The 24,091-nt window shown below is 40.5% G+C and overlaps 1 protein-coding gene across 17 annotated transcripts in view; it reads right to left on the bottom strand.

Moving 5' to 3' along the window:
- The window catches only part of TTLL5 (tubulin tyrosine ligase like 5), a 254,847-nt gene that overhangs the window by 199,536 nt on the left and 31,220 nt on the right, over nucleotides 1–24,091 (bottom strand). For all 17 annotated transcript variants that reach the window (XM_032482399.1, XM_032482401.1, XM_032482408.1 and 14 more), the window contains exons 8-12: nucleotides 20,787–20,856; nucleotides 20,294–20,378; nucleotides 10,703–10,804; nucleotides 8,802–8,893; nucleotides 7,929–8,036 (exon numbers count right to left, since the gene is read on the bottom strand). In XM_032482399.1, the coding sequence (XP_032338290.1) occupies nucleotides 7,929–8,036; nucleotides 8,802–8,893; nucleotides 10,703–10,804; nucleotides 20,294–20,378; nucleotides 20,787–20,856 (457 nt within the window). The remainder of the gene's footprint in view (nucleotides 1–7,928; nucleotides 8,037–8,801; nucleotides 8,894–10,702; nucleotides 10,805–20,293; nucleotides 20,379–20,786; nucleotides 20,857–24,091) is intronic.

The following is a 24,091-nucleotide window of genomic DNA, read 5'->3' as shown; positions in this document are numbered from 1 at the left end:
TTTCGAAGGACAATTGCTACCACCTTATTCAACAATGTTTCCTCCGGCAAATTTTCCTTGGTGAGATGTAATTCCTTCAGCCCTAGCCAAATCGAAACACACTTGAAACTGTGCCTAGTCAAGGTAAGAAGCTTGACTCCACCCTGTACTTCACATCAGCACCCTTTCTTCCCTATTTCTTTAAAGCAGCTTCCTGGAAAAGCAACCTAGGCTTAGCCACCATAAGTTTCTTTATGCCTCTTCACTCTCTGACCCATAAGAATTTGCTTCTGCTGCCACTCTTTAATAATTGCCTCTTCTCACCATGATCACCAAGGACCACCCTGCTGCTTTAAGCCCAAGCGTCTGAAACCACTGACCACCCCTTACTTATTGCAACTTTCCTCTCCCTTGGTTCCAGGACACTGCTCTCTTCTAATTGTTTTCCTCCTTTCTCTCCTCCTTTCATTCCTTCTCTTCTGCCCAACAAGTCACTGGTAGGTTTGCTCAGGGTGTCATCCTCAGGTCTCTTTCCTTCACAATTCTACTTCTCTTCTTGGGTGGTCCCATGTATTCCCATGGCTGCAATTAACATTATGATGATGACATTCAAATCTCTATCTTTAGTCAAGTGTCTCCTGGACACCAAATCCATAATTCCAAATGCCTTAGCTAGACATCTTCACTAGAGTACCCCACAGGTACTCAACACTCAACAAAACACAGCTCGTTATCTTTGCCCAAAACCAGTTTGGCTTCCCATCATTCTCCATCGTGGAAAACCCCATGCACTAGTCTCCAAAGCTAGAAACCCTCTTCACCACCTCCCAAATCCGACACATCACCAGATCTCTTTCTCTTTAGTCCAGCCTATCTCTATATTCCCTTTTGAGGTAAAACTGATCTATTTAATGAAATGGACAGATCTTAAGTGTACTATTGAGGAGTCTTGATAATTGGATACATCCATGTATCCACACTCATGTCAACCCACACAGAATACTTCCATCACCCCAGAAAGACCTCTCATGCCCCTTCATGGTAAATACCCTGTTGCCCCGTCACATTCCCAGACAACTATTACTCTTATTTTTTACACCACAGATCAGTTTTGCCTATTCTAGAGTTTCCCGTAAATGGAAGCAGACAGTATATACTTTTTTGAATCTGGCTTCTTTCATTTAGCATGTTTTTGAGGTTTATTCACTTATTATTGTTTCTTGTTTTAAGATGGGTTTATTGAGGTATAATTTACATACAGTAAAATTCACCCTTTTATATTATAAAATTTGATGAGTTCTGACAAATGTATATGGTTGTTTAACTACCACCACAATCAGCACGTAGAACAATTCTACCACAGACATTCCCTTTTGCTACTTCACAGTCAGCCCTCACTCCCCATCCACCAACAATCACTCATGTAATTTCTGCCTCTTCTGGAAAGTCAAATGGTATGTGGCCTTCTGAGAGTGGCTTATGTCACTTAGCATTGTGCTTTTGAGATTCATCTATGTTACTGCACACGTCAGTAGTGTAGTTCACTTCTTTTATTGCTCAGTAGTGGTCCATTTTATGGACATACCACAATATGCTTATCCATTGTGCTGATGGACATTTGGGTTTCTTTCAGTTTTTGGCAATTGTGAATAAAACTGCTATAAACATTCATGTAAAGGTACTTGTGTGAACACATGGCTTCTTTTTTCTTGGGTAAATACCTATGAGTGGGCTTTCTGAGTCACATGGTTAAGTGTATATTATCCCCGCATACCTCTTACTCCCAAATCATTTCTCTAGCACTGGCCTATTCTCCACATGGCCATCAGAAATGCCTTTCTGAGACACAAATCTAACAGTCAGATAGAGAGACAGGCAGTGAAATGGCCCAGCAAGAGATACCACTGCCAGGATGGTTCCTGGAGGATTTTAAATTAGTCACTTCTAATAATGTCATACACTATCCCCTTCATTGAAATTCTGTCATCCCAAGCTTTGGGACAAATAGTGATAAAAGTTAAAGGAAAAACAATAATCCTAGTGTTCCTCTGATCCAAAATGCAGGGGCTGTTGTCTACAGCATGAATTTAAACGCACCAGTCCTTTACAATCGGGCCCCAATCTGCTTCCATAACTTTACCTCCTGCCACCTCATCCAGTGCAGGCTCTACTTAGTCACATTGAACTCTCCATCTCAAAAAATGCCACATCCTGCCATGACACTGCATTTTGCATGTCACAGTCCCTCTGCTAGGAATGGCTTTCCCTGACTCCCCAGGTAAAGCTGGCAACTCCTTATATATTCCAAGAGCACCTGAGTCACTCTACTACTGGGCTGTCATGCAGCATTTCATGTCTGCTCCTTCCCGCCACCTGAGGGCAGGGGCCACGTCTCATTCATTGACCTACACCAAACAGCCTGCACTACACAAAGCATACCAAGCAATCAAGAAATACTGAAAGAGGAAAGAAAGGAAAAGAGAATAAAATTTTTTTTTATTTTCAAGTGTAAAACATTACAATTTTTGACAAAGACAAAATAATTTGTAGCTACTTCCCCAAAATAATCCTAACCACCCAACTTGAAATACTCATAATAAAGACAGCAATCATAGAAATAACAGAAATTCCTATTAAGATTTAGACATATTAAGGAAAAACTTAATAAAAGATGGTCTAGCAAGGGAAGGAAAGAAAAGATTTGATAGAGAAAATAATAATGTATCCAAGGCCTAAGAGATTACTAAACATATCACAGCACTAGTTTTGGAATCGACCCACTAGCCCTCTCCAGAAATGAAGTCCCAGCTGAAGCTGTAATCCCGGAAACTGGAAAGTGCTGACATTAGTCAGTGCACGCTGTCTGTCAAATGCTATTGTATAAAGGAAATTCTTTTTACCTTGGCTTTGGATTGGGGTTGAAAACCTAAGTGGGGAGTCTTATCTGGGGTCCAGAAGGAGAACTTGGAAAAAAAGCAGATCTAAATCCCACTGGAAAATGAACTAAATAAAAGAAAAAGCCCTGAGCCAATCTGTTACCTAGTTCAATAAATCAATATAGTATCTGGCTACCATATGTAAAGGTAGATTTGGAAGGAACATCTAGAACTGGGTACTGTTGTTGAGAGCAGAAAGAGTCCCCTTTTCCAGGCCTGATCTGCTAAAAAGGATGATATCATTTTTCCTGAGATCTAGTTACAGGAGGGTAGAAGGAGAATCCAGGATGCGGGTCATGCCAAAAATGGCTGGACACATCAGAACTTGTCAGCATGTGGGTGGAGAATGAGCCAGAGAGACCTGGCTCTCAAACTTGGCATCACCATTTATTAACAGCATGACCTGGGACAAATTATTTAACCTCTCTGAATCTTTTTTCCTTGTCTATAAAACATGAGTAATAAATACCAACAAAACTGTTAAGAAGACTAAAGGAAATAACTAATGAAGAATGCTTGACAAAGAGTAGGTACTTTCTACTAAGACCCTTCTACAGTAAACTTCCCTTCCCAATAAACAGGAGCATGGGATGAGCCAGAAAAGAAAATCATTTAAAGTGAACTGTTCGACAGCTTCTTTATCCAATCATCTGTTGACAGACATTTAGGCTGTTTCCATGTCTTGGCTATTGTAAATAGTGCTGCTACGAACATTGGGGTGCAGGTGTCATTTTGAAGTAGGGTTCCTTCTGGATCTATGCCCAGGAGCGGGATTCCTGGGTCATATGGTAAGTCTATTCCTAGTCTTTTGAGGAATCTCCATACTGTTTTCCACAGTGGCTGCACCAAACTACATTCCCACCAGCAGTGTAGGAGGGTTCCCTTTTCTCCAAAGCCTCTCCAGCATCCGTCATTTGTTCAAGGGGGGAAGGTATAGTTCAGCAGTAGACTACATGCCTAGCATGCACAAGGTCCTGGGTTCAATGCCCAGGACCTCCATTAAAAAAATAAAATAAACCTAATTACCTCCCCCTGCCCCAAAATATTTTTTAAAAAATGTTTAAATGTTTTTAAAGTGAACTGTTTGATGGCTTTCATTTTTATTGTTGTTGGTCAAGTAGTTTACATTATAAAAGGTATGCTGTCCACTTTCATTCCTTCAACAAATATTTATGGACACCCTCACTTTAAGAATGTCAACCTACCCTGTGAAATGGTCTTAAACAATATCAATAAAAGGCCAACCCACCAATTCAATAAAACAGAGTATACTGAGCTTGGTTTGTCCTGAGCAAAGATGTCATTGGTCCCTGACCTAAACAAGGCCAATGTCATCAATTTTACAAGTGGCATGAGAGCTGGTTCACATGGTCTCAGGCTACAGAGCACCAGGGTCACAGCCTCACACACAGAAGAAGCCACCAGTCAGCAGCAGCATCTTTAAAGGATAGCTAACATCCTGTTGTTTTTGGCCGTTTTTCTCCAACTGTTCAAAAAAAAAGCTGTTTTCATAGCCAGTTATCTCACAGTGCCAATTTCCTAAGCATATTTAAAAGGTTGCTGTTTAAGCATATATTTCACATGGTACCACATTTTCACAATCTTGAAAGCAGTAAAAATTAGATTGTCAAAAATCTATTTTATTGAAGAGGCATCAAAAATTCTATTGATCAAGAGCGCTGTGATCAAGATGACTTGATTGCTGAAACCCATCTTCTGTCACCTTTTCTCCAAGCTGAGTCTCCTTCATCTGAGTTCTCTCACTTACTAGCTCGAGAACCTGGAGCAGGAGTCTTAATTTCTCAGGGTCTCAATTTCTTTATACAAACTAATTATTCTCTGAGGTCCTTTCCAGGCATACAAATCAATGGAAAAGCAGTAAATGGCTAAGCTTCTGATAGTTTGTGAAGGTTCCTAAGTCTACATTTAAATGCTACTAATACAGTGCAGGTATTTGTATATATCATTCTATGGGAAATTTGGTTTGAGAGGAACAAACTCATAATCTATACCTTGCACACAGTGGGAACTGAAAAATACTTAAACGCATAAACAAGTGAATGGGAATATTGAAGGTATCTGGAAACAGAGCTGGACACTACAGGTGGTAGGGTGGGAAAGAAATCATTGGCCAGAAACACTGAGATACTAATGGAACACTCCTGGCAAAGATCCGCATGACGTGGAAGAGCAGAAACAACAACCAAAGGAATACAGTGAACCCCATCACCGGACTATTGGCTTCCTCTAAAACACCAATGCTCCTTAATTCAAGCCAAATTCTTCTGGGAAGCTCTCAATTCCTGTTTACTCTACAACAAATGAAAAAGAAAAGAAGAAACCCAGTTATTCCTTGGAACTTAAACCCCAGAGGAGGTTGGGAACCAGTGGGAGGCAGAGAGATTCACACAAATATACAAACGTACACAAAATCAGTTCTGATGGGGGGAGGTTAATGAAGCACACGAAATCCCAGGGCTGACAGGAAGTGGAATTAGAGCCACAAAAGCCAAGAAGATAGTCAACAGCTTAAAAAACTCCAGATGCACACAAGCAGGGAGGGGGAAAGGAGACCCATGGCTGATGAAACAGTCTTAGGGGGTATTTCAGTGAGTCAGAGAAAGTCACTGCTGATTTCATGTCAGAACTTCTAATGTCATTAATAGGTCAAGAAATTCTTAGACTTCCAAAAGGCAATCAGGTAATCAAACAAAATAGAAAAGGAAACATTCAGAAGAGCTTGTGATGATTCCTAGAACAAAGACTTTTACACTAAGAGCTACTAGAAATTTACCCTCATAGAAGGCCCAAGTATATATGGAAGAAACTGTTTTTTAATCTAATAAGTTTTTTGAAATTGGAGTTACATTTCCCAGGCCCCCTCCTCAAGCAGTCTGCAGTAATTCTAAGAGCTCTAGGCCCTTTACCAAACTAGATCTACTGGGAAGCCTACTGTCAGGCCACCAAAAGGCAATTAAAGCAAGTACCAATCATTTATTCAAAAAAACATTTCCTGGATGTCCTCCAATAGCAGAAAATGCTGTTATACATACGAGGAGCAAACACGAGAGAGACGTTGTTGTCCTCAAGGAGCTTCCAGTCCAGTGGGGGAGACTGAAACATAAATGGGCACCAGGTGACATGCAGGTGCCACTGCAGACTATGAACAGAGTGCTGGAGGTGAGGGAGGCTAACTCTGACTGGAAGACTTCGGGAACACTTTACTAAAGAAATGATACTTGACCTCATCTTGAAAAGACGCCAGTAATCTTTTAGGTAAAGTAATGTGAGAAAGGTATTTCAGACACAGGATAAAGCAGGCACACAGGCAAAGGATTAGGAAAGGACTTGGAAGTCCAGGGAGATGGCAGAAGGTTTGGTTTGGTAGAAACAGGGTGAGAAGGGAAGGGGAGACACAGTGACTATAAGAATTCAGGAAGATAAGCTCAGTGATTACGGGTAAGAAAAGAATACAATGGAATAAGTATAGAACAGCAAAAGACAGGAGGTGCAACCGGGCACTTTGCTAGGCAAGGATTCCTGGAGCAGGCATGTCAAGCTGAATCTTACAATTCAGACTGTGCAAGGAATGTGCAAGGCAGACAGGAGGAAAGTTTTCTAGCTGGACAGCAGAACTCATCTATGCACAAAGGGATGGAGTCCTCAGCAGTACTGTTGGATTCTAAGGTATAAGAGGGGAAATGGAATTCTACAAAAATCAGCTCGGTCAGATCCTTAGAAACTTTGAAGTCATATCAAGTTGAGCCAAGGAAGTGATTTAAGGGTTTTAGAAGACATGAACATATCTGCAATTTAAAAAGATATAAAGATATTATGACCTCTTCTTTTCCTATATAATCTTAGGTCCTGGTTTATCCACCATCGTCTATTTAGAGTCCCAACACTTCCCTTTGTTTAGTGTCCCTCAAGTGCACACTCTTATGATAATCTCTTAAAGAGATCAAGAATTATAATGTCTAATTATAAAAAATCTAAAAAGGTAATTTTTATGGAGTACAAATTAAGGCCCAGACATGTGCCAAGTGCTTTGCATCTATCATCTCATTTGATCTTCAAGGTATTCTCAGAAGGTAGGTGCCATTTTATAGCTGAGGAAACAGGGGTAGAGTAGAAAACTAGTAAGGGGTACAGTGGGTTTCAAACTAATTCTGTCAAGCTCTAAAGCCCATGTTCTTCACTTCCCTGTTCGCCTGCCCCCTAAGCAAGCTGTGACTCTCATGTCCTTACTTCTGTATTCCTTTAATTGTCCCCCATCAACGACCCTACTGTGTATGTTTTACTAGCACAGCCTAACACCTGCCGAAAGCCTACGTGACTTCACGGACACTCATACTGGCAGTCACGAAAGGGCTCACATCCACACAGAGAGCAAACGTGCACAGGTACCCTCAGTGCTACAGTCACAGCCAGTGGGTCACTGGGCGACAGGCTTCCCCGTCCAGTGTACTCATGACCTATTTCTTACTCCTTCTCTGTGCAATCAGGCAGTTAGGGGTGGGAAAGAAGAGGAGAGGAGGAGGAAGAAGAAGGGGAAAAAAGAAGGAGGGGGGTGAGGAACCCACTAGAAAGAAGACTAAAACAAAAAGGAGGAGTCATTGGAAAATGGGAGAAAGCACATACTGGTACCAGCCAGAGCGTCTTGGAACAGTTCCCAGTCTGGCTGCCAAAGAGCTCTGGAATATATTTGTTAGAGCTGGATTCCTGTACAGTCCGTTGCAGACTTTTTCTGATTGCACTCTGACAAAGAGACCCACACTTTAGTTCCAATCCCTGCTTCCCACACAGAAAGCTAGTTAGTCCTCAGGGGACCTCCAGCTAAGCTCATCACTGGCCTCTGAGTAGGATCTGCGTATGTTACACGAGCTTAGAAATAAGAGTCCACCACATACATTTCACTCCTGCAGAATCACTAAGTCTCTCTACCCCAGGATCCCATCCCAACTTCCCAAGCCCCTTTCCACAAAATGTGTTAAGCTTCCTGAGGCTCCTTACCAAAACAACTGCTGCGATGAGGAACAAAGGTTTTACAGGCCGTGGCAATGGCTAGTTCAGCAGAGATTATAGTCTTAATGATCAGGTCTTCTACATGGGCCATCAACGCTACAAAAGGAGAAAATAAAAACACTATCATGCATGGATTAGGACTAGATTCCAGGACACAATATAACTATAAAAGCACATGTGCTCATTTAAAAAAGTCTCCACGTGGCAGTCTTGTGAATGGGTCCTCCAGGAGAAAGCAGGAGGTAGAGTCAAGAATGGAGGTGCTGGGGGATGGACTCAAGAGTCCTCCCTATGACAAAACACAGACACAGAATGGAAAAGGATGCTTGCCCCCTTCTCACTCCTCTCACCCTTCCCTTTGTGGACTGAGACAGGCCTTTGGGTACGCTGTTTCCCACTCTGCTCAAGGCTCAGTGGGAAACTCAGCAATAGTGTCCATCTTGATTCCAAGCCCTGTACTCAAACTTGATCCTGTCCATTCTCCAATTCAGCAACATGAATGAGAGAGATTGCCTTAGAAAAATGTGAACTTGGGGCCAATATGGAGACAGACAATTTGTTATGCGAAAAGGTAACAGTATTTTAGTCAGCAGTTCGTCATTCAAGGATAAACTCACTAAAGATTAAAGGGGAAAGTTTTGTCTTCCAAACTAGAAACAAGAAAAGGGATTTGGGGAGCTATGGTAAGCTTGTTGTTCTCCATCTTCTAAAGGGCAGGACAAATTAATGCCAAGAACAATGATCCCATTAGACATCTCAGTAACACTATTAGAATTAGGAAGAATGACACCTGGTAAGAGGCAAAAGTGGTAAAGGTATACAAAGAAGCGAAGTCAAAAAGGGAAAAGGCCTGGTACTCACCAGTTGTATCTCTGCCTTCCTGTTTCAGATACCTAAGCATAGCACTCATACTCCACTTGTTCCCATAATCCTCCACTTCTGGATCATCACAACTAAAACAAACCAATGGATCAAGGTCACATATGCAACTAGGGCTGACCGTAGAAACAAGATTTTTTACAAACAGCCTTCTTTCCTTTTAAGTCTTTAGAAAAATATTCCCTTTGCTGACTTTCACTCACTCACTTTTTCTTGGTCTTTTCTGTCATACATGCTTTTGTACCAGTTTCTTCCATTGAAATGACAATGCATATAGCTTGCCTTACTGAGGAGAGTAGGGCAAAAAAAGGCAAATTCTTCCTTAACAAAATAATTATGCATTGTGAAAGAGTAGAAGGAATTTTTGAAAGAAGGTAACAGATTTAAGAATGGTTACAATAAATTGATTGAAATGTTTGGGGACACTAACCTTGCCTTTGAGGTACATGTCACATGAGCCCACAAAACAATCTCTAATGCCATGTTTAGACCAGAAGTGAGTCTGGATGGGTTAGTGAGCTAATCTAGTGTAGCATTTTCATGAGCTAACTCTGCACAGAACTGCTCTGGCATCTGAAGCAAGCTCCCTACTGCCTAGTGATAGACACAGCTTTTTGGGTACCTCCTAAGGTATCACCCAAGGCAGGACTCACTGGAGCCACTACAGAAGTGATGAAGTACAACACCATTATAGCAGCAAAGTGGCAAATGGGGCAGATTCCCACGACTGTTGGAAGGACCTTGCAATCTGGAACTTGTGCTTTGCAGCCACCCCCTTATTCCCTACCACTATCCTGCCACCCACCAGGTGCATCTTCGCTCATGTTCCAGAGTGAAGGTTACTATACCTCCAACCAACTCCAAACACCAATCACAGGACACTCAATGAAATCTATACAGCTTCGGCAACTATGCCATCACTTCCAGATTCCTTTCTTTCTTTCTTTCCTTGGCACTTCTAGGCACCTATTTTTAGTCTGAGTAGAAAGTAACTGATTGGGTTTCTTTTTTATTTTTCCATTTTCTGGCAAAATTATCAGGATGAAAGAAAACAGAGCAGAAAGAATATTTCCACACAGCTGGGTTGGTACTCCCTTCCACTGAATCCTTTTCTGAGATGGCCTCATTTCTTTCTTTAATTTATTCCTAACTATCCCCTCCCCCACCCCGATCATACAAGTATTTCTTTTAGAATAATTTAGGAAATACATAAAAGCACAGAGAAGCAGACAGACATCACCCACCCATTAATCCTATCCATTATAGTTAAGCACTGTTAATATTTTAGTATACATCTTTCTAGCTTTCTTCCCCCACTACCTACCCCCTCAGGGGAGAAAAACAGCTTTAGTTATCTTACATATTTAAAAAAGAAATTAAATTGCATGTACTGTCTGGTAACCTGCTTCTTCCACCTAACTATGTACCGCGATGAACATTCTTGTCTCTGATTTTGTGTGCATATCCTTTGTTATTTCTTAAGGTGAAGTTCCTAGAAATGGGATTGCTGGGTCAAAGGGTTTGAGTATTTTTGAAGCTTTTGATACATTCTGCCAAATGACCTAATTTCTTGACTTCTAAAAAGTTCCATATGCCTATAAAATTCCCACCCCTGAGTCAAGTGAGGGAAGACAATGAGGAAGATGAAACTTGGGAAGGAAGGCACATTTTGGTGGAGAAAGGCGATGCTGTAACTGGGCAAGCAACAGAGAAGTAGCAGCAGATATGCCTCAAAACTACTTTAAATGACTCTGACAGCTTTCGCTAAGTTACATGGATATAAACGTAAAGTTTTCCTCCAGTGCAACATGGTGACTTTCCACTTCTACAATGCCTGCATCTGAAACTGACTTCTCTGCTCTTGGCTCAGGCACAGCCGGTACCTGACATAGTCTCCACTCTTCTTATTCACACTGTAATTTGTCAGGTGCATGAACTGGTTCCGAATGTTCTTGGCTCCTTGGTCATAGCGCACGGTTGCAAACCTGACAGAAAGGACACAGATTAAATGTCAGAAGCAGGGTTTCAAGGAAATACAGGATCAATGAGATATTAATGGGGGGGGGGGGTGACACCCTCCTTGAATACTGAGTGCTTACTAACTGCCAACTCCCATGCTAAGTGTTTCATGTGTAATATCACATTTAATTCAATCCTTAAAGCAATTCTCTGAAGTGGGTAGGATTATATCTATTTTTAAAAATAGATATGAAAATTAAAATATGAGCTAGAAGATTAAGTAACTAGCCCCAAATCACACTGACTCCAAAACCCATGTTCTTAACCATGAGATGCCACTTCTCTGATACAGAAGCAGAACCTTAGACTGACAGGAAGGATGAAAAATGAAAACAGTTATTCACAATCAGGGGAACTGTGTATAGAATGCCATGGATGATGGGGCATTAGCTGGTCCAGAAACACCTTGAGTGCCTATACAATGCCTGGTACTAGAGTATTCTACGGAAAATATTAAGCAAAAAGAAAAAAAGCAAAACGATATACTGACTTAGAACTCACATCCATGGAAAAAACAGAACTGATCTACAAAATAAAGAAAACAAGAATGGCAGCATTAATAGCATACAAAGCCTAGGTCTTCAGAGCAACATAAATAGGCACATAGTGAGATTAATTCTCGAACTTGGAATGAAGGCAAAAGACAGAAGGATTAAACATGGAGCCCACGGAAAACAGGGCAGCAATTTGATATCCTGGACTATTGCCAAACGAAGACCAAAGTATAAAATATATGTGCCTCTGAAGGAAGTAGCCAAGAAAAGAGAAAACTTTCCAGTGATGCTCAACATCAACAAAGGACACTCGAGTCGAATGGTCATGGTAAATATCAAGCCCTGTTTACATACCACTATACCCATATCACCCTGCACTAAAGTGGTTTTCCCCAGAGTCACATCCAAGTGTGTGAAAAAAAATCCTGGAAGGCCACAAGTTTATTTTCCTATGATTTACAAATTATTTACATGTGCTTACTCAGACTACGAAGTCAAAATGAATTTTTACCACATTAAAGGGCAGCATTTAAAATTTTCCCTCTTCTCTATTTCTTCTCACTCACCCACTATCTCTGCTCCCTAATTCCCTGCACTAGAAATATACAAAAGCCGAAGAAAGAGAAGCAGAAAAAAGAAAAAACAAACAAACAAAAAAATCCCCAAACTAAAATAAACAAACATGAGACCAGGAAGAAGGATGTGGACACAGAGAAAATGTTGACCAGGCATGTGTGGCTAAGGGACAAGAGTTTGATAAGCACTACCATGCATGAGAAGGATCTCAGATTTTCCAGAAACTTGCAGCAGTTATCACTTAACTTCAGCCATGTCACTCCACAGAGAGTAAAACTTACCTATATATCCCAATCTTCCTTCTTCTGAGGTTCTCCAATCAAGCGGGAAATAGTCATTCTCTAAATTCTTGTGAAATGCAGAGGGGGCCCACACAGGCCCCACAGAGGCTGCCTGCCTCCACCAGACATTACCTCACGGTGTCATACCCCCTGCCATCTCCCCCCAAAATAATGATTTAGAGGGAGGGAAAAGGTTCTGCTTCAGAGAAAGAGGTTTTTCATCTCTTCCACATCCGAGTACCTGATCTAATTTGGTCAGTGACATGAAAAGACTGGCACAGGCCTGGCAGGTCAATGGGAACTGGTACCCAGCACATCTGTCAGTCCTATACTCCCTTTCTCAATAGGACCTCATCCCTGAAAAATAAGTTTCCTTCTTCCTAATCTCCCTTTTTGCACGGGCAAAATTCCAAAACTCAGGAAGGACAAGATTATTAATGTTACAGTTCCACAGAACATAAGCAGCAAGAAGTGAATTAGAGAAAACAAAAACAAGAAAAACTTCAGCTCACTGGAAAAGTTACCCCAAAGGGCAAAAGTGCTACCCTCTTTACTTCAGTCAGCCCAAGGGGGAGCGTAGAAGACCACTGAGAGGAAAAGCAGGTGTATATGCTCCTCCTTCCTCTTAACCCAGGGAGATCTTCCAGTTCTCACTAAAAACTGCAATAAACAGACCATATTCATCTCTGGTACCCATTTTCCAACATTTTCTTCTCATTGTCTCAATCAAAGATCCCATTAGTCTCAGGTGTGACCTACTAATCAAGTTCTGATTACTCACAAAGGTTTTTTGGTTTTTTTCTTAATTTGAATTATTTGGCCAACATTTAAAGTTCAGACCCAAAAAGGAAAAAAAGAGAAAAAAAAGAACAAACAAAATTCAGACCTTTCTTCCTGAAGCCCAGTGGCAGAGTCAGCCACGTGATGAAGATGGCGGACGGGATGGTAAGGCAGCTGAGGGGCAGCACAAGGAGGCTATTCAAGCAGGATGGGGGCCCCACATGGGTCAAAGTTCACACAAGAGGGCATCTGAATGGAGTGGGGTCAGGGAGGGGAGGCTGCATGTGAGTGAACTGAGCAAATAAATAAATACGCTGAAGATAATGGAGGTCCGATTTCTCACTATTGGAGAAAAGAGACAAAAAATATGGAAAGGGAAAAGGCTGGAATGAACCCTGTAGTTTTGAGCTAGAATTGGAGGTTTCAGTATGAACTCCTGCTTTTCAACAGAGAGATATAGAAAGAAGCATAGATGTAAATGTGTATATATGTGTACCTGTATGTATATCCATACACATATTTCCATTGTGAGGACCTGAGAGCAGAGACACCCCAGAAGAATGAGCATATCTAGCACCCGGATCTTGATTTCTAAATGCTATTCTCCATTAAAAGCAACCACTGCTCCATGGAGAAAACCGCTGATTCAGCGCTGAGGCAGAGAAAGAAGACAACAAGCCTGAACTATCTTGTGCTCAAATGAGGGGACATGTCAAAATAAATTATGACAGTAAAGGATTATAACCCATTAAATAACACAGGAATCCTTCAGTCCACATTGGTGTATATAAATAAACAAATAAATGAACGGATGGAGAGAAAACTCTTCCTGGGAGTAAAATGCCAAACAGTAAAAGTAAAAGGAATGACAGGATTACAAAATCTTCATTCGACAACCATCACAGTAACAGTTCATCCAGGCAAGAAACATCAATGGATATTAAAATTACTGGGTGAAAATGAAATGAGGAATGAGATTTTACATGGTCTCGAGTATCTCTTCATAGTATATTTATGAATTACAGAGGGGAAAACAAAGTAACTTTACAGTGGAGAAATCTGGCAGACTGTCTTAGTCGAGTGGTCAATACCACTAAATAGTTATCATGTGCCATCAAATGCAATGCAGGAAGAACCCAGTATCACTTCTGTGACCTTCTGGCTAAAAATACATAAACTGAGTCTAATTATGAAAAAATATCTGACAAACTCAAATTAAGGGCCACAAAATGACTGGCCTAAATCTTCAAAATTGCTGCAGTGATGAAAGTCAATGAAAGACTGAGTAAATGTTTCAAAGCAAAGGAGACTAAAGAGACTCAACAACTAAATATATGACCCTAGGTTTGGAGCCTTCTGTTCTAAAGAACATTATTTCTTAGGGCAACCAAAGAGTTGAAGATAAGTTTCTCTTTATAGAAGTATTTACACTAATGATTGAAGAAAAAAATGATAGAACTAGTATATTGCCTTCTGTAACCTCTAATGAATTAATGCATCTAATTAGTGATTTTCAATTGCTATTATAACGAGACAGGAAATTGGAAATTATGTATCTTCTATTGGCAGAATACATCACCACCAATAAAGTAGTCTGAGAAAACACCAAACCTGAATATGACAATTACCAATGTACATGAAATAGAACAACAGAGCATGTTAGCATTATGGAGATGAACTCCACAACACAGTCTGTAACAGATTCTTCAGGAAAAATGATTGGATTCTATAACAACAATAACAACAACAACAAAAAAGGAAAAACAAAGAGAGATGGAGGGTGAATCTATAAATTAGAAAACACTTAAAAAACATGTTAACCAATCTGCATGGATCTTGTTTACATCCCAATTCAATATAAACAAAAAGTGAAAATTAAAAAAAAAACCCATTATTAGAACAGTTAGCAAAATTTGAATGTGATCTCTAGATGAAAGGTAAAAGGCAGTTCTTCTTACCATTTTTACAGCTTTTCTGTAACTTTGAAATGGTTTCAAAATTAAAAGCCTAAAAACAAGGGTAAATTTCTCAATAAAAAAATCTAGATTTTTCAGCCTCCCTTAAAAAACCAGAAGATCTGGCAACACCACCTGCCTCAGTCCATTCAGGTTGCTGTAACAAAATACCACCTACTGTGCAGCTTATAAACAACAGAAATTTATGTCTCACAGTTCTGGAGGCTGGAAGTCCAACATTAAGAATCAAGCAGACAGACAGGACCTTCCTGCTGTGTCCTAATGGAGTGGAGGGGTGAGGAATCCCTCCGGGCCCTCTTTTATAAAAGGGCACTAATCACATTCAAGAGGGTGCCACCCTCATGACCTAATCACCTCCCAAAGTTCCCACCTCCTAGTATCATCACCTTTGGGGTTGGGATTTCAACATATGAATTGGGGGAGACATATTCAGATCACAGCACTACCACATATCAGTGACTTGCTGCTTCTGAATAGTAAATGCCCTTTAGGTAGGACATGTGATCTCTGGTTCTCCAGTCTCCACCTGGACAATTTCTTTAGTGAATGTTCTTGTGAGCATTTAAGTTTGTGACTCTTGATTTAGATCTTCACACACCAAATTTCATCCTATTTAGGTCTGAAAGCTTCAACAATTTCTTTATTAGAAACAACTTAAAAGAGGTAATTCTCTACTAGGTCGCCCAGGACCAAGTTTGCAGTTACTTCTCCTAACACATGCTGAAATTTATTGATGAATTGAGTCTTGACACTCCTCTTAATGAAATAACGATTTAGGAAAAGCTCTCATGAAAGAATTTCATCACTTTGATCTTTAAGCCAAAAGGAAAGAAGGAAGGAAGGGAGGGATAAAAGGAGGGAGGGAGGAAGGGAGGAAGAGAAGGGGGCTCTACTTTCTTTGTCAAATCTGAAACCCTGGGTATCAGTTCACAACCTACTGATGAATAGAGAACTATATCCCCATTTCTTTTTTTGCCACATTGAAACATATATGAATTATCTTTATTCTGACAATAAATTCTTAAATCAAAAGCTGCATTTCCTTTTTGCTTTCTAATGGTTCTCAATGAGAATCAAGACGATGGAATATCTGTCTAAAACTCTTGAGTGTCTATGTGAAGGAAGGCTCTTGATGTTAGACATAGAGTAGGCACCTGATAAGCATTAACTGAAATTACACCTGCATTGCTTGTTCAGAACTTTACCAATATGGAACTCAGCCGGGAAGGAAAGTGCCAACTTAGTGGGATCTTTTCAACTCTCTTCCCCCATTTGAAAATGACTTTGTTCTCCTGAGAATCTCTGTCAGAGTCATAGAGAGTCTAGATGTAGGACAGTCAAACTGCACCCCACACCTCGCTTTGATAGCTACATATTCCAACAAACATTCACTACAAACGTACAAAGTAAAGAGAGGCCAGCTCTGAGGAGACCCTGGCTGTGGCCCATGAGTTATCTTTCAGCAGGTGTAGCCACTCAGAGCCAAAAAGGCCTGGAGGATGAAGAGACAGCACCTCAGGCAGCCTTGCCAGGAGCCACTGGGTTTCATCCTGGCCTGACCCAGAAAAATCCCATGGAAGAGAACAAGAGGCCCAAGAGCTCTCTGATCTGCTGTCAGCCAGCTGCGGCCGGGAGACTGCCAAAGTGCTGCAGTGACTGGGCAGCGCCCCACGGGGCCGTCTGGGAGGGGATTACCAGCCTGATCCCCTGGTCTTCTGAGCCAGAAATGACTCAAACTTCACAAACAGCCAGGGCCTGCCAGGGAGGGTGACAATGAGCACTGGAGAGGGTTTTCTCCCCCTTCTTGGTGTCTCTTCCCCCTCTTGCTGCTGTGGCAGATTCTGGACAGTGTGCAGCCTGTGAGGTAATCTGAATTCCTTGGCAACCGGCAAGTACCTGAATTCTTTCAAAACCACAGGAATCCAGCAGAGAAAAGGTAAATATCCCTGCGGAGCCAGTGTTAATTAGCAAGGAAGGCTACTGAAGAAGGAACTGGGGGTGGGGAGGAAGGGAGAGGCATTACAAATGCTTTGGGATCTTTTCTGAATTTCCACTGAATAATATGGCTGAGGCAGAAGAGAGGCAGTCCCGACCGGGGCCTTCTCACTGTCCCTCCTCCCACCTCCACCACGTGGGTGGAGCTCCCCGGGCCAGGGGACCAGCACTTTCATCTCCCCCAGGTTGCTAGTGCTACCTATCTTTGTGTCTCTGACAACACATTTGGTTTTCAACTCAATTTTGTTTAATTTTTTTTCAACTTTTTATTTTTCCTGTTTCAGTGAAAATTTGGGTATTCGCTTTGTCTCAAAAAGGGCCTCATCAAATCATTTAGACCACATACTGGATCCACCTAAAACTGTAAAATCCAGGACAAAGTCTTTTTGGATTCCACCTCTGACAGGAAAAAGAACCTACACCATTTTGGTAGAGAACAGCACCCCTCTCTGGAAACTTGAGTGCCCCCTGCTGGCACAAAAACAGCAACGCACTCGTGAAACAAAAGTAGGAAGGGGCAAGATGCTGGACTCAAATACCACTAAGACAATTTTTTAAAACGTATCAACATGTTGCCCACAAGAAAATAATGAGACTTTTTCTACTTCCTATAATAATAAAACAACAAGAAAAAATGAAATTATTAGTTTAGAAAGAAACTAGGCAGGGCCTCTTTAGTAAATACAGGAAGGTTAAAGAATTTACACAAAATTTTCATCTCACAGAACTGTCCTGTGAAAAGAACTTAATCTTTCTGTCACCTGAGCATGAATTTTGAGGCCCCAAACAGAAGTGATGTGGGATAAGACCGTTCTTTTCTAAATAAGGAAACCAATTACGCTGCTGCCAGTTCTGTCTCTTTAGCAAAGATTATGGTTTTCCTTGTCGAGCCTCAAAGTAAAACGGTCTAGTGATCTCATCCCGAACTGATTATCTCCAGCAATGTCTATATAAAACCCACGTGACACAAGATTACTAGCGGCTGCAGATCTGGGGATGCTGTAGACTATTGAATGTAATGACACAGTTGAGAGGATTCTAAGGATTAAAAAGAAGCAGATGGATGCCAAGATGCACAGTGCTTAAGACACAGAAATGAAGGCACATGGAAGTTACTGTGCAGAGCGACACACCCTCACAGGCCCGGCTACTACCCTGTCATCGTGTACTGTCCTTTTGTAAAGCTTTTATATTCACCTATATTTTTAGGTAAAATGAGCCAAAACCCTGAAAATTCATATTTTGGGGTTCCATTTGGCCCGAGTTTGTAAAAAGTTGTTTTCCAAGTTATTCTGAGAAACAGCATCCATCTTTTTATTCATGTGTATACTAAGTTCCTGTTGGAGGCAAGAGAACAGAGTTACTCAGTTCAGTGCGTTCTGACTTCCAACACACAGCCAATAGCCAAAGCACTTGCACGTCTGTAGTAAATCCTATAATAAATATTGGTATTGCTCTCATCTTGCATCCGAACCATTGAGGTTTTAAAACTATGCCAAATGTTACCAATAGAGAGGGCTATTAACACTGTGGGTGAAATGCCTTCGGAATAATATGCAGAGCGTACTGCTGTGATATTCTTGAGAAATCACGAGCATAACCTTGAGGTCTTTTCCGTACTCAAGAAGTCCAATCTACGGCGGGACATGCTCAGTTCCCAAGAAGGGTACAGGAGACAAGCTGGATGAGGATGAGTGGAGGGAGGAGGGCAAAGAAGCTGGTGATGCACAGGAGGGAGTGTGCAGGTGCCCTAAATTACAAGATGGAGGATCCTCAGCACCTTAGATACCTGGGCACAAGTAAGGGGTATAGTTCACCTTCTTTTTGTTGTAGACAATATGAGGACCCAGCTCTTATCCCTATACTTCAAAATATGAGAGTACATGTGTCTAAAAATACTAGAAAACTTCTGTCCTATGAAGATCTGACTCGAATTCATAGTCAGTTTGTGCCCAGTTTACCTCAAACTGAGGTTTTAGTTTTAAAAACTGTTTTAGTTTTCCCCCTCCTCAACTTTCAAAGAACCAGAGACCAAATCTTGGGAGCTTCAGCGGCCTTCAGAGTTCCCGGGGTTCAAAATCATAAATCTTAGCTAAGACTATGACAGGGCTTAGAAATGCTGTCACTGCCACCTAGAGGTGAAGGCAAGACATGGCTCAACCAACTAGTATCTGGTTGACATTCTCACCTGACTCTAGTCACAGGACGTATAAAAAAATTTGAGTATATGAAATAATTAAAATACAACTCTAAAATAACAGTTGTCAGAGTACAGTAATATGTGTCAAAGCACCTATAATTAAATAGGTAGCCTTCTTTTATCAATGGTATTTCCCATCTCTGAAGTACGTTTTCTAAAAGAAACATACAGACCATGCTTTTTACAGATGCAAACCACCTGCTAAACTGCTATGCTCTATAAGGAGACTATGCATAAAAGGAGCTTCAGAACAAGCTACTTGGTAAAATATATATATATTATATATTGGTTTTGTGAGGGGAATAGATATATGTATGTATATGTGTACATATACATATATATACATTAGTTTTGTAGAGGAAAAGAACACAAGCACATGTACTCATTTTAAACAATTTAAAGGGTCTATGAAAATACTGTCACCAGTAAAATCCTGTGGATATGGGAAATGAAACTTCAAATTATTATAACTGGAACTTAATTTTGTAAGTCACACTACCTTAAAGCCTAAACAGTACCTCAAGAAAAACAGAATAATATCTATAACCACTGTAAAATATATTACAGACTTGTAGGTGAAAAAAAAGAGCAGCTAACTCTCCTCCACCCTAAATACAAGAGGACATGAAACAGCTCAAGTCTTCAGCTCTGGTGTCAGATCCAGGAGTTCAAATTCCCACCCCACTATCATCAGTCAGCTGGAAGATCTCAGAAAAGTGACTTCAAGTTCCCTTAACTCTCGTTAAGCCTCAGTTTCCTCAAGTGCAAAAATGTATCAACTTTAAGCTTGTTGTGGGCATTCAGATAAATATCTGGTATATAACTGGTATACAAGTGGGGATTTTTTTCCTCCTTTTCTAGGTCATTTGTGAAAAACAGCAGTCCCAGCATCTTCACATCAATTTCCGTTTCATGAAAATACAACGTGATCCTGGATCCTGGCTGCAAAAGGTGTGTGTTTACAGACACGTGCTTGTTCATATGTGTGGATATGCAGGTGAGGTTGTAAAATAGTTAAGACTGTATTTCTGCATCTGAAGCCCATCTGGAGACCCTCTATTCTCCTGAGTTGAACACGACAGAAAAAACAACCTGATCTTGACATACCACTGAAGGGCCCACTCTAGTAACACCCCGGGCACAGGCCTCTTACCTAGCCAGCCCTTCCTCATAGAGGTAGATGACGAGAGGGTCATAGGACGTCACAAGCACATAGAGGCGCACGTCAAACTTGAAATCTAGAAAAAAAGTTTAGGTGTACAGGAACACTGAGTTCATTTGTTTTCTGTTACAGAATGGACAGGGCAACATAACAAAAACTGCCTACACACCTTGCCTTCTGAGGATAAACAATAATTCTACTATACATATATACATACCTAACAAGAGAGAGAATATATATATATATAGTACAGCTTGCATGCACATTTATTATCATATAACCTATAAAGCACTCTCTTTTTGATCATCTTCAAAATAATCCTATGATCTAGGTAAGGAACCAGCCTTATCTCTGGAGTCACAGTCGCCAAGAATTTCACACTAGCTTAATTAAGACTTACTAGAGAAGACTATAAAAATGTTTAAAAAAAGAAAAATTCAGTAAGATCAGGCCCCATCCAGTGAAGGACCTAATGACAACTCACCGTCTATGAGCAGGGGGTTGTTAATGTAACGGGAGACCAGGATGTTCTCCTCCAGAGAAATCTGGTTTGGCTATTGAGTAAAGAGAAAAAAGTGAAAGGGTAGAAATGCAAAGGAATCTTCACTTATAATAAGGAAGCAAAGTTCTTAACCTTTTAGAAACAATAATGTGGAAAACTAACTGTAAGAAAAGCTTTCCTTCAACTCTCCACATAGTAATTGGTCATATAACACACCACTTTCATAAACACCGTGGGTATCCAGTTATAATAGGGAAAAAAGAAACTTACACAGCCCCTCTCACATAATAAATAGAGCCTAAACAGCTTCAAAGATTTATATACATGATATTAAGTATTTACACGCCCAGAAAATAAAAGCTACTTAAAAAATAAATAAAAACTTGCTTTCTCAAGGGAACTCTCCTGCATTGTTGGTGGGAATGTAATTTGGTGCAGCCACTATGGAAAACAGTATGAAGATTCCTTAAAAACCTAAAAACAGAGTTACCATATGATCCAGCAATCTCACTCCTGGCCATACACCCAGAGAAAACTCTTAATTCAAAAAGATACATGAACCCCAATGTTCACAGTAGCACTACTTACAATAGCCAAGACAAGGAAGCAACCTAAATGTCCATCAACAGATGGCTGGAAAAAGAAGATGTGGTATATGTATTTATATATATAAATATATACACAATGGAATACTATTCAGCCATAAAAAGAATAGAATAATGCCATCTGCAGCAACACAAATGGACCTAGAGATTACCATACTAAGTGAAGTAAGTCAGACAAAGACAAATATTATGATATCACTTATATGTGGAATCTAAGAGGAAAAAAAAAGATACAAATGAATTTATTTACAAAACAGAAAGAGACTCACAGACATAGAAAACAAACTTATGGTTACCAAAGTGGAAGAGGAGGGGATAAATTAAGAGTTTGGGATTAGCAGATACAAACTACTATATATAAAATAAACAACAAACTCCTACTGTAGAGCACAGGGAACTACATTCAATATCTTGCAGTAACCTATAATGGAAAAGAAAAGATACATATATACATAAAAATGTATAACTGAATCACACAACAGTGTAAATCAATTGAACTTCAGTTAACAAAGAAACTTACTTCCTCCCAATGTAAAGCATGTTGGAAATTTTAAAATACTGCCATTATTCTATTCTTTTGTGGAGGGTGGAGATTAGGTTTATTACTTATTTATTTATTTACTTACTTACTTATCTTTTTAATGGAGGTACTGGGGATTGAACCAGGACTTTGTGCACACTGCTAAGCGTGCACTCTACCTCTAAGCTATACCCTCTCTGCTATTACCATTATTTTTACATGAAGGCTTTCATCAAGTTGCTCAAAGAACTTACAGATCTTTCCACAATGGATCCTGACATCTCCCCTGTGAAATGGGACGGATGTTTCACTGATTCACTCAATAGTGCTTTCTATGCCATTGAATGCAAAGACCGAACTAGATCTCTTGAAGATTTTTTTGAATGCAAAAAGAGTTGTCTACACAATAAGTAATGATGAGTATTGCTGGATACTGTAGAAGGCACCGAGGATACAGTCATGAAGAGATACAATCCCTGCCCTCACAGAGCCTAACCTCTAATCCCAAGAGTGTGACATTTAGGTAGAGGGACAGCAAAATATATCATCTAAAAGAACACAAAGCAGCATCCCTACAAATACAAGACGTGAGGTTGCAGAATGAAGTGCAGACCAGTGTGGTGGGACCAGTCATGGAAGGCTTGTCCTGGAAGAGGAGGTTCAGGAGGGAGTGCTGAAAGCTATCATGCACAAGGGGAAAGGCAAGGAGGCCGGCATGGAAAGACAGCAGGTGCAAAGTCCAGGAGAAAAGAGAGTGGCCAGATTCACTGACCTGGGGCTAAAAGACTGACCTGGGAAATAATGAAAAGTCTGGTTAGACAATGAGGAGGGAATATCCCACTGGCAAAGGATCTGAACCTCTGGCAAGAGGAATCTAGACTGAACATGGTGGGAAGCACGATATTATTGTGGATTCTTGATTAAGTAAACAGTAAAATGAAAATATCTGGAACAGAATATCTCTAAGTGAGATAAAGACAGAAAAATCAGCTGTCAATCACCATAATCCATATAGGACAAAAGGACTGCAAAGAGGAAATGGCCACAATGATAACCGTGATGACAATAACTACAGTAGCAGCAACAGAAATAACTATCAACATTTGCAGGAAAAAAAATTGTATCAATTAATACCAAACATTTGCTATATGCCAAGTGCTGTTCTAATCCTTCACAAGTATTATTTCATTTCATCCTCGTTCAACCCCACAAGGTAGGTATATCACTGTCCAATATGACAGACGAGGGAAGAATCAGAGAGGGTTAGGAATCTGCTCAAAGGCACACAGCTAATAAGTGACAGAGTAGCGTTTGAACCCAGGCAGTCTGCCCTAGAAGTGTAATTCTTAAGCAATATTCACAGCTTTCTCCGAAGTTCTGATCTAAAAAATGGACCCCAAATTCAAAAGTTTGCCTTTATAATAATGCATTTGCTATCCCAAGTACTACAGTTATCATAAAATAAGGATAATTTTGTGACCCATAACATCATACACAATCATGATGAGCAATTCCAGAGTCAAGATAATGAGACTCCCCTCTCATTTCCCACTGCTGCTATCTCAAACCCACAACACGAGTTTCACATGCCATCTCTATGCATCATGTGGACACCACAACGTCACTACTGATTCACACTCATGGACCTGGTCACCCACACCATCTCCTGACTCCCTTACATTTCTCGATCAGTTTCTTACACATACTATTTCTATTTTGAGTCAGCTTAGTCTGTAAGAACTGATGCAATCACAGTACACAGCAGCAAGCTGCAGGCGGTGTTCCAAACCTAAAATCAAACAACTGCAGCTCTTTCTCTACTGAGTAACACCTACAGGCTACAAGAGACCACCCAATTGTCCTGGGATCCAGAGAATCCACTGTTAATGACCTTCAATCCATGACACACCTAATGTCCACGCCCGTGTCCTCCCTTCCTTTTCTCATCAAATACATTTGTCCTTTGAGTTTTGCATAACATAATCTCTTACATTATTTAGGTAACTTTAATATGTGTTCAGTGGTCTTTACCTCTCATTTCTATCTGCTTAGGAATTAAATTGTAAGCTCACAGAAGAAGAGAACGATTTGGGTTCAGTTTTTTTGCATACTGTAATAATGATGAGCAACTCATAAAACCTTTTTGATATCTTCAAGCCTGT

This window comes from Camelus ferus, chromosome 6, assembly GCF_009834535.1.
Source record: "Camelus ferus isolate YT-003-E chromosome 6, BCGSAC_Cfer_1.0, whole genome shotgun sequence".
Taxonomy (NCBI): Eukaryota; Metazoa; Chordata; class Mammalia; order Artiodactyla; family Camelidae; genus Camelus; species Camelus ferus.
Note: the sequence above shows the minus strand (reverse complement) of the source record. Positions and strands in the feature narration are given on the sequence as shown.